Source organism: Ptychodera flava, unplaced genomic scaffold, assembly GCF_041260155.1.
Source record: "Ptychodera flava strain L36383 unplaced genomic scaffold, AS_Pfla_20210202 Scaffold_139__1_contigs__length_133982_pilon, whole genome shotgun sequence".
In the NCBI taxonomy this organism is placed as follows: domain Eukaryota; kingdom Metazoa; phylum Hemichordata; class Enteropneusta; family Ptychoderidae; genus Ptychodera; species Ptychodera flava.
The window spans coordinates 70,048-81,130 of NW_027248321.1; the positions used below are offsets into that span (position 1 = coordinate 70,048).

The window sequence follows — 11,083 nt, forward strand, 5'->3', positions numbered from 1 at the left end:
ATACAGTAGCGTTAAGCTGTCAAAATTTTTTGTAGAGATCTGATATTGACATGGGATAAGCAGAATGACTTTTGAAATATTGAATTAAAACAATCATCAAAATCATGCGGTGGCATGGAGTAGTGGCTTACATTTACTATTTCACTGTCATTTACATCAATATCTTCAACATGGTTTAGAAAAGTAGTAGTTAGATGTTAGCCATACCAAATAGAGAAAAGGAGTAGATTTTTTGAATGGCTGTCTCTTAAGTGTCTTACTTGTACTAAATAATGCGGCTGAGGTCAGCTTCTCTTGATATGATGAGTGGTCTTGAATTGATGTCTTTCTTGATATAGATTTTCTCATTGTAAGTCCACATGAACTGGTATCTGGCTTCCTTTCTGGATATGTTTACTTTGTATAGTAGTTGACGTGTTGCTGGTAGTAGATTTTCATTGATGAAAATTTTTGACGTACTATCAAGTCCGAAATCTCTGGCAGTGGTACCCTTTAATTTTCTTCTGTTGTCGTATATGGAGTTTCTGGCTTTCCTGGTTGTGAATCTAACGATGATAGGTCTAGGTCGAGCGCGGGAAGACGTGGCACTGGATTGGTCAGCAGCTTTCGTACGGTGGGCTATGTCAATGTCGCTATCAGAAATTGACGGGTTTATCTTCTTAAAAATTGACAGCACTTTGGCGGTAACGTCCTCGTTGTCACTTTCTGGGACACAAGAGACTTCTAGATTGACTCTACGATGATACTGGTTGAGACTGGCTAGTTCCTTCTCCAGTGCCTGTACACGTTGACCCAGTTCTCGATTGTCTTCTTGAAGTTGTAGGTTGATCCGAGACATGATTTCGATACGGTTTGACATTTCCTCGAATTTGGCATTGAAAAAGTCCATAGAGCTAGCCAGATGTGTTTGTTGATGTTTGACATCCTGTAAGTCCCTCCCTATCTCCGCTAACTGTGCTAAAACCGGTTGAAGTAGACGCTGAAGTTGATCACAGTCGGCGTCAATGACCTTCACTTCGCTATTGTTGTCGGCCATCTTGGTTGGTGTCGTGACCCGCTCTGGCGATAGCCTGCCAAACCTCTTCTTATTGCAGTTCGGGCACAACATTAAATCTCCTTGACGGATCTTCACTCCCCTAGTCATCGGGCAATCGTTGCACTTCATTGTAGATTTACGTTTGGACATGTAGAAGTTAAAAAATTGCGGAGCGTAATCACAGCCCTGTTGCTTCTAGTAGGTGCAATGATGCAATCAACATATATTTTGCTCTGATATCCTACACAATGGAAATATTGTGATGTATGTTTATTAGTCACAGTTTCAATATAGATCACGTGACAGTCAGACTAGCGTCAAACCTCGGTTTGACCTTCTAAGAACATTGTGTTTCTGATACACTGACAACATAATCAAATCGTCAGTGTGCCTTAGATTCGCTTTTGATCTGCATCAGCGAGCACGGATTCGTAAAAGTGTAAGACACGGGACGTTGTTCAGTATCCCCGACATTTGTGTGCCACAGTCGTTTGGGAATACGCGCTCCTTGTCTGAAATGACTGTCAGTACGTATCATAAGTTTATTATTCATAAGAAATATAAGCAATAGGTGGGTTACTCAAAGTGAAAGATATTGTTCACTGGTTCCCTTTGAGAAACGTTTTACGGTCATCGAACACTGTACGTTTAAACCAAAACGAAGGAGAACAATGTTGCGATGACAACAAGCAGCTGACCAATGAGGGTGACGTTCCTGTCATAAGACAGTGACAAAGTCGTTTTCAAGTAATCGGGAAGTGTTAGAATTAACACGACATATTCCATTCCTGAAGTAATTGTCACTAAAAGGCATCATTTGAAACAATCATTGCAAGGGCTGTCTACAATCACTCCATACCGTAGGCTGTCCTTACCAAAGTGTAGAAATCAACAGGAAGATCGGCTTTCTGAAATCACCGCGGTGCGTAAAGAGAATTCCAAACATTCAGGTAGAATGCGTCCGGGAACAGATATTCGAACTCTCCAACGTTTACGATTCTTTTCTGATCTCCACCTTATGGGGACTCATTTTAAAGCTCTTGGTGTATCAAAAATTCCACCGCCTAATTTTGTTTATCGAAAATCAATGATTTCTTTTTTCTCATATAATTTACGCAGGGAAGGCTGTCATTTTTTTTAAAATATTGGTAAATCTTGGGTAATATGTTTTTCTAGATTTGCACTGTGACCACCGATTTTTATTTGCAAATTGACCCCCAATTTTTATTCTTGATCACCGGCATCGGGCCTCTACAAAGTTGACAAATGCAACTTATACAAAGTGGAAAGTTGGATTACGTGTTAAAGATGAGAGCTGTGAATTTCACAAAATTACTCAGTATTTCCCTGATTGGTTCATCTTGACCAAATCGCATTCAATTTCAAATGCTGAACAATCAAGATGACTAAATCATAGGTGTAGGTGTACAATGATGCGATAGATACAAGCCTTAACTGATTTTGAAGGCAAAGTAGGAGAACCGGAATCCCATGTTATGCCGGCTATGATTTGCTGCTAGTGAGATGGAAACGAATACTGGTATCTGTGGTTGTATAGGGGTAATGCGTCGACAAATCGACATTTGAATTGTAAAAAAGTCACGATTTGGAGGTGAAAATGAGAGAGAGAGAGAGAGAGAGAGAGAGAGAGAGAGAGAGAGAGAGAGGAGAGAGAGAGAGAGAGAGATGTTCGGATTTAAAGAACAAAGGGTATGCGATATCTGAGAGAGAGAGAGAGAGAGAGAGAGAGAGAGAGAGAGAGAGAGAGAGAGAGAGAGAGAGAGAGAGAGAGAGAGAGAGAGGTGTTCAGATTGAAGCAACAAAGGGAATGCGATATCTTGTGCTACAACCATAATTTAAAGTTTATCATACATGTTTTCAGATAATTATTTGAAATTAATTTTTTTCAATGGTAATATGCGGTATAACTTTCTGCTCGAAGCGCTCGAGGGCACATAATCTGACAAACATATGATTTTTAAAGGCTTGTGATCTATGTAAACTTTACACTCCTTACACACACCCATACTTCTACCCACAGTGGTCATTGCATACAGCGTTTAGACGATGTATATATACAGAGAATAACGAATTTTCATTGATTTACAATGGAAGCACGGGTTCCAAATGACCAATGCTGTGCACGTAGTTTGTACACTCATTTAACTCCTGCAGTGTCCATGATTGTTCATCTGAAAGCAGTTTTGTTTCCCTTGCTATGATCAATGACGTTGTTCTCAAATAATCAGAATCGTTGTGTAACTTTTGATATAATAACGATAAAGTCAATAAAATGACAAAAATTAGAAATAATATCATCTTGTTGTTTGCTATGGAAGTGATGTACGCAGTGCGCCCCCTTTTGGCATTTTATACGATAGTCGTTAATATAATAACAGTATTTACGTCAACGCAGAATCATCTAGGATACCAAAAGTTCAGCAAGGGGGCGCCCTTGCGTACTGCACACATAATTAACACTTAACCGCATGATTTACAAAGTGAGGAAACACAGGACGAGAGAAGAGGAAAAAGGGGGAAGACTCTAAGCACAAACTCGGTTCTATAGAACTATTTTTATCATCCTTTCATTGGCAATTTACGAGCCCCTGTGAATCGATCAGTGTGTTTGATGAGGCATACCATGTCGTCACGGTGCTTACCACTGTACCGTTCAGCTTCTAGCAAGCGTCGATTTAGTATTCTCCGTAACAGAGATCACATATCTGAGTAAGGGATGGGAATCATGTGTGGAATATCAACTTTGTTAATTGACTTTTCGTGTCAGTAGAAATGTGTCGACACATCACGATCGGTGTTAAACTCACAGAGATGCATTTCGTCAATATACAGGCAACCTAATCACATTCTTGCTATAGATTCCTGGCATCAACAAGTGCCTTTATTTTCTAGATATTTTTCCTTCGAGTTTAAAAATGGTTTGGACGAACCATTCGTGATCAGGATACCGATACGTGACTAGTTATTTTGAAAATAAGGTGATATAGCGACAGTCACCTTGATAGGCACGTCATCGCCTATTCACAAGTAATTCCTACACTCAACACGACAATACCTAAACAACACGTTTTCAGACATGTTTTATATCTGATTCACACTCTGCATGATGGCAGACAACAAGAAAATGGAGCATTTAAAATATTTATTGTTTGCAGTCTTGACGGAAGTATATTGTGTTTTTTTAATAATTATCAGAACTGTTCATGCTTTAGCACTAGAAATTTAAAGTATGCAAGGTTTTGGAAATTCAATTGGATTAACAGCTCTTGTGTAATATGGACTTACATTGATCGAACCTTTGATGGTAAAATATCGCATGATCGAGGCTTTAACTATCTTTCGACTACTGCACGCAGACTCGCTATGTTGAAAGTTTATGTCATCATGTTGTTGCATTGAAACCGTCGGTTAACTGCAGTTAAACTCGGTCACTTTTCAGTTTTTTGAAATGTTTGAGGTTTTTACTTCCAGCAACCTATTACTCAGCAATCTGGCATGTCAGGCAGGGGTTCAAATCACGTAATTTCATGGTCAACTCACTTCCCTATAACTAATCTTTCAATAAAATAGGAAGTGGTAAAAGGGCTTTGGGGGTAAAACGTCGAGTTCGAGTTTCGTTATTTTATGCACGTGTTTTTTATTCAGTGTCCTAACTTTTATCAAATACAGAAAAATAAATTGAGGACACCATGTGTTGTAGATAGAGTAGTTTCTGAATTACAAAATATTTACAAATCAAAAATGACTATTTCATCACCAGGTGTAAATAAATTGTGCACAAGAACCAATTAAATGCGATTTATGTTGTCGATCAAGCGCGTTCCCGTCAAGGGTTTGACCGTAAATGAGAAAATTACCTTAAAAATGTACACATACTATGGATTTTGCTCCATTATGCGAGCTGAAAGTAACGTGACAGTATTCGATAAAGAGGACAAACCGAACTTTGGTTTGATGCAGTGTACCGGAAAAAGTAAATGATGATTAGTGTTTCAGTGTTGTAAATCTTGTAAAGCTGGTCCAATATACACGACGGGTAATATTCCTCCGTAGACTAATATGAAACAGTGATTAGTAATTTGATCAATGCTGGAATAGTTCAGTATATGTACGCCCCAGAGCAGCTCAAGAGATTTCTGAGTTCCATGACAGACAACCCTATCGATTGATTCCGAAGCAATCTAGAACGGGCGTACAGTGGTGGGCTTTTTTGGCAACTCCGTGCCTTAAACACGTCAATTTAACACATATCAACGAAGACCACTTGATATTAGACGGTCACCATAGTTGTGGCATGGAGCTTGTGGGGCTTACAATGAAAATCATTGTTTGCTGTCAGCGTGCTGGTGGGTTTTCACAGAAAATTAAGAAAGCCAACATGATGTTAACACCCTCACAAATAAAAACATTATTTTTCAAAAAAAACACAATAAAAAATGAGGTTAATACACTTGGTTTGTTTTTCCCTGGCTGACGGTTAGGTTTTTCAAAATTAAAGGACGGCATACAAAGATTCTTTTTTTTAACTTGCCTTTGGTTGTTTGGCACAACAAGTGTAATCGGTGCCAGTATTGATAACTCTGTAAATACGTGCAGCGTACAGACAACAAACTCAGAGCAAGTGGAGATATGTACCCTGGCAGTATTCAGATGACAACATACTTCTTCGAAGCAACGGCTTTGAAACGCGCCGAAGCCGGCGTGAAACAACCGGCAACTGTAGCGTAAGCCTTTAACAAGTTTAACAGGCATTGTACAATGCAGACTTCATTCTCGTTAAGAATGAGATGGGTTTTTTGACAATTGGAAAGTGAATGATAGCACCCAGTAAACGTTTTAATTCGTTCAAATGTTAATGCTGCTCCATCAAAGCAAAAATACACACAGCTTCCTATAACACACGACGATGGAATGACAACGCCTATAAGTCGATGGAATTCTCGGTCAAGTTTGCTATATGAACAACAGTGTTGTCTTGTGATCACATGAATAAGGTGATCATCGGTTTCCATGTTGTTCTGATGATGCAACTGTGTAATTAAATACAACCTCCATATTGTATATTTTAACCATGTATCACATGACACAGTATTGCATTGTCTTCTTTTAAACATGAAACTCAAACTTGAATGTCCTACTAAATCATCGTTTTTTCCTTTCATTGTATTTAATTACTAAATACGGCAACATCATTAGTTTCAACACGCTTTTCGTTTAAATCGATGTTTTAGATAAAAGTTGTGAATACAATCCATGAGCAAACAAAGTATATCGAGCTTGTGTTTCTCATCGAAGTCTGCGTAATTAACGATACACCTGAATGTTTTATTAGGACTTTTCTCATCGAATATTGCAACTTTTATTGGAAAATAGATGACTGTCAATTATTGTCTAAAATATAATTATTATCACTACTAAGGTCCGCATATAAGTAATCAAATTTATAGGTAAATGATGGCGTATGTACCTTCTGTCAGCCGGTATCACAATACACGGTATTCACCAACGTCAGATAAATCGACTTGATGATTACCATTTTCCTAACCACGGGTATCTGATTACATCGGCTGGTCACATGACCTTGGTGTCATCGAACGACGAAGATATGCTTCTGCAGAAGGACGAATAGGGACCAGATCACATATTCTACCCTAAAAGTAGACTCGTAAAAACTGTTTGCCGTTGTTTGGACCGGTAAACATCACGGTACATCTGACACACTTGGCATCCGTCCTCAGTAAGTATCAAAATCGTGTAGTCACGTGACCTTCGTATTGGATGTCGAAAGTGGTTACAACGTCAATTTCCTCACGAACATTCTAACAACACTAGATTTAGGCAAGAATCTCATTGACGCTTTGATTTTTATGTCGTAGTCATGGGTACACTGCTATATAACATGACCCAGCGACGCAGGTCGACCCTGTCGAAGTACTCTCTGGCCTCGTGTTGTTTCAGAGGCTAACAGAGTAGCCTAGAGTTTGTCATCCTACAACAAAAGAAGTCGGTTGACAGCAGAGGACAGAAAATAAATGAGGCTAAGTTATTGAAATTAATATTAAAGACACATTTTATTTATCATATAAATGTAAACAATTTCATTGTTGAGTAAATTATAATATTTTCCATCCCATTCTATTACAAAATATCATTTTTTACGACGAAGCATATTTGACAAGAAAATAACGAATAGACAGAGAAATAACGATTGTGATGCGCAAATAACTTGTGACTGATTAAATGTTTTACTTCATTTGAGAAAAATAAAACTATAATGGCTGTTAACTATTAATCAACCCAAACTATAATCGAACATAAAAATCGATAGCCCTGTGCAAAGGGGGCGTAACTCTCTTTTTCAACAACAATTAATAAGAGGGGAATCGAGGTTTTTAATATGCTCTAATTCTAGATACAATTTGTTTGTAATTAATGGCCTTATTGGTAACGGGTAATTTCAAAGATATATTATGTCAGAAATGAATATTATAACTATGAAATCAGTTTATCTCAATTAAAAAGTTGAGTAACGACTGTCTTGTACTAGCATTTTTAACAAAAAAAACTCATCATGAGTTCCTCCCTCTATAGGACGTAACTCATCATATGTAACTTCCTTTATGCACAGGTTGATTTTCTCTTTTGGATAAAATATTCATCAATTGCATCCTCATAATAAGATGTTTTTAAATATTTCCTGTCCAAAACAGGCGTAAGTACGGAGTTCCGCCTTGGTGTACTAACTTTATCTTGCAATAGGGGCGTAACTCATGTTACGTCCCGATGGCAATATGAGCCATATTGACATTTTTACTCCAAATTTTCACAAAAGATGCATTTCACATTCCTAAACAAAAATATATCAAAACTATTTTTAATAAAACATGAGTTATGCCGTCTTTAACTGTGCCATCGAAATGGCCACTGTATGTTTTCTTTGTATGAAACACGATTGGAACTAATTTGGGATCATTTGAAGTGAAGTAATGTCTGTTTCAGCTGCGAATGTAAACTCATCTGCTTGTCTTTTTAAGTTACACACTTGTTTTATGAGTAATTTGTCATATTGCAAAATTCAACTATAGGACACATAACACTTTTGAGAAATTTGAAAATATGAAAATCAAATTATCCTAAATTAGTTCCAATCGTGTTATGACTAAAAGTGACATGATTGTGCTATGCAGAATTGCAAGCATCATGGTCATCATGGGCATCGTAACCTTTGAACTCTGCACAGGTAATATCAACCTGATGAACAACGACTGCGATAGAGGACATGACCGGTACAACAGGCAGCAGTTAGTGAACTCAAGCAAAACCAAATTCCGACATCGTCGAAGAAAATATGTCATGCTGCAACACCTGGTACAGTGATAACTGAGTGTGCTGAACATTAATATCTATACGTATTTATTCAAAAAAAATCACTTGACACACATTGATTGTCCATCTAGTCTATGATAAAAAGATGTCGACTGTCGTGGCGATGCATATGTGTTTCGGTTTGGGGCGATCTTGGTTAAAGTCGAAGCTTGATCGCCTAGTTTGTATAATTATCGTGAAATGGAAAGCTGCCGAAACGACCTGAGGCCAGAAAGTATTGACCTGAAACAACTTTAGCCGCAATGGCCGCACAGTTTCGAAACGTTCAGAAACCTTGTCCACCGATTTTAGGGCAGTCACATATCAGATATATGATGAATTGTCATTGCAAGGTTGACAAGTGATGATATTTCCAACAGTTTTCAGTTTTGGCCTGACATATTAGTCAGAACTCTTGATTCTGGAATGTTCAATAATTAAAATACAATTAGGGAGATTAACGTTTAAATTATCCAGCGACGTTGCAGAGACTTATAATGTTCATGGCACGTGTATCTTCACTGCCGTTCAACATTGGTTCAGTAAGATCATCATCAGCTATAACAGGGCTAAATTTTAGGTACTGACTGGAGTAAAGCTTCAAGTTACAATCAATTGGAGGGGAGGCGGAAGCGTAAACAGAATTATGGTTAGGGTTAGTAGGTCACGAACATTCAATATGACATGTACGATTTATATTTTAACAAATGCAGATTTGTATTTCGATGAAACGAAAATTAATTTTACCCTCCAAGTAATGGTTACTGAAAACACTACAGATGTTAGTTTAGCCAAGGTTTCAAACAATCGCATATGTTTGACGGGCGCCATCAGCGTCAAGGTTACGCAAACCATACCCATCTTCAGCGAACGGCGACTCGTGAAACCGTTTATGAATCTACATACGAGGAGCCAAATGTAAAAAAAAAATAATTTACACAATCAGCCTTATTTTAGAGATAGAACAGCTACTGAGGATATGTATATAGAGAGGAATTTGAATATATATATATATATATATATATATATATATATATATATATATATATATATATATATATATATATGTGTGTGTGTGTGTGTGTGTGTGTGTGTGTGTGTGTGTGTGTGTGTGAGAGAGAGAGAGAGAGAGAGAGAGAGAGATACAAACAAATACATTCATTGGTCATACATATGTATGTATATATATACGTGTATGCATACATGTATATATACGCATGTAGGGCATGCATTTATACATGTAGAATACATACACACATACATACAACGTACAAACGTACATACATACATACATGCATACATACATACATACATACATACATACATACATACATACATACATACATACATACATACATACATACATACATACATTTCGACTTTGAAAAAAAATCGATAGGAAAGATCATAACTGCTTGAAAGTGATATGTTACAATTAATCGGTGGTGAAACTGTTAAATCATGTAACGGAAATACTGTTTCGGAAAGGAACATGGTGGTGCGCCAATTTCATAGGGTCGAGACAACAGGTTATTTGCATAACGGCAGTCAGCCAGCCAGCTTTAGTTTCTTTTGAAAGCTGTTGGGTTTAGTCTTAATATCGCCCAACCTAGACTGGCCCCCAGATGTCTGGCTTTTATCGGCAGTTGAGTTCATACTAGCTGGCCAATGTATGCTGAAACGTTCATCCCACGCACAGCACAACAGCCTATCATTAGCGCGTTGGTCTGCTGATGTTTAGTCCTTCAATATATTACATGCTTTGATTCTTATACCCCCACACTTGGAGCAAGTCTATGCCCAACCCTGTATCAGAACAAGGTTGTATACTCCGGGCCCTTGCCGATTTCGGGAAGAAATAAGGTAGGGTGTACTTTTGTTTTGTTCTTGACAAATAGTTCCCAATTATCCTTATAGTTCCTAATTATCCTTAAATTCAATAGCAACACAGTTTACATGCAGGTGACCGTGGTTTCTTTTTTAGCTCCATGGGTCAACTCATTTAGGTCAGGGTCAGCCATACTCCGTCTGTTGAGGATTTGAGGGTGATCATATACCATGGGCCACATTATCACAATGATGGCCAGAAAATTCATCGTCAGTAATCCCCTCATTACCTAATACTGAGAGTAAAGTAACTTCATTTACACATCGCAATGAATTGAATACAGGTGGCGATTTTCGAAACTGATCCTAAGTGTACATGTTAGCATCGGCGAAGGTGTAATGATAAGCTACCTGACATCAAATTTTCTAGCGTATCGACGGAGATGCCGTCAGTGTTCAAACTGCTTGTCCATGGGTATCTATTTTGGTACGTCTGCATTCCTTGCAATGGTCGAATTCCGTTTGCAATTTTCCTTCGTGGCCAGCTTTTGACAAAGCTTTAAAAGTATCTTTGCGTTCTCTTTCCGCCTCCTTTGGCTGTATTTACGTATTACATCGCCACGACGTGATCCTATAAAAGTAAATTAACGCACTAAGTCTCACACTGTGAACAACACTAGTTCGAGGTTTGTTATTGCGTCAGTGTGAAATGCTACGCATGCACAATTAAATGGTTCCCCTAGCCGTATGCAGAGATGGAACAAGCAAGTTGTATGCGTTTTAATATCAAGCACAGCCATTGACAGCGATTTAAGGCTGCCATATTTAACTCCA

The 11,083-nt window shown here is 38.0% G+C and overlaps 1 protein-coding gene across 1 annotated transcript; it reads right to left on the reverse strand.

The window, feature by feature from the left end:
• Window positions 1–265: 265 nt before the first annotated feature.
• Window positions 266–1,186, reverse strand: LOC139126855 (uncharacterized). The gene has a single exon (XM_070692784.1). It carries the CDS (start codon window positions 1,184–1,186, stop codon window positions 266–268), a length of 921 nt encoding a protein of 306 aa, XP_070548885.1.
• Between the last annotated feature and the right edge of the window lie 9,897 nt (window positions 1,187–11,083).

Excerpts from the sequence above, each read along its gene's own strand:
- LOC139126855 (XM_070692784.1), bottom strand. The coding sequence starts at position 1,186 with ATGTCCAAACGTAAATCTACAATGAAGTGCAACGATTGCCCGATGACT.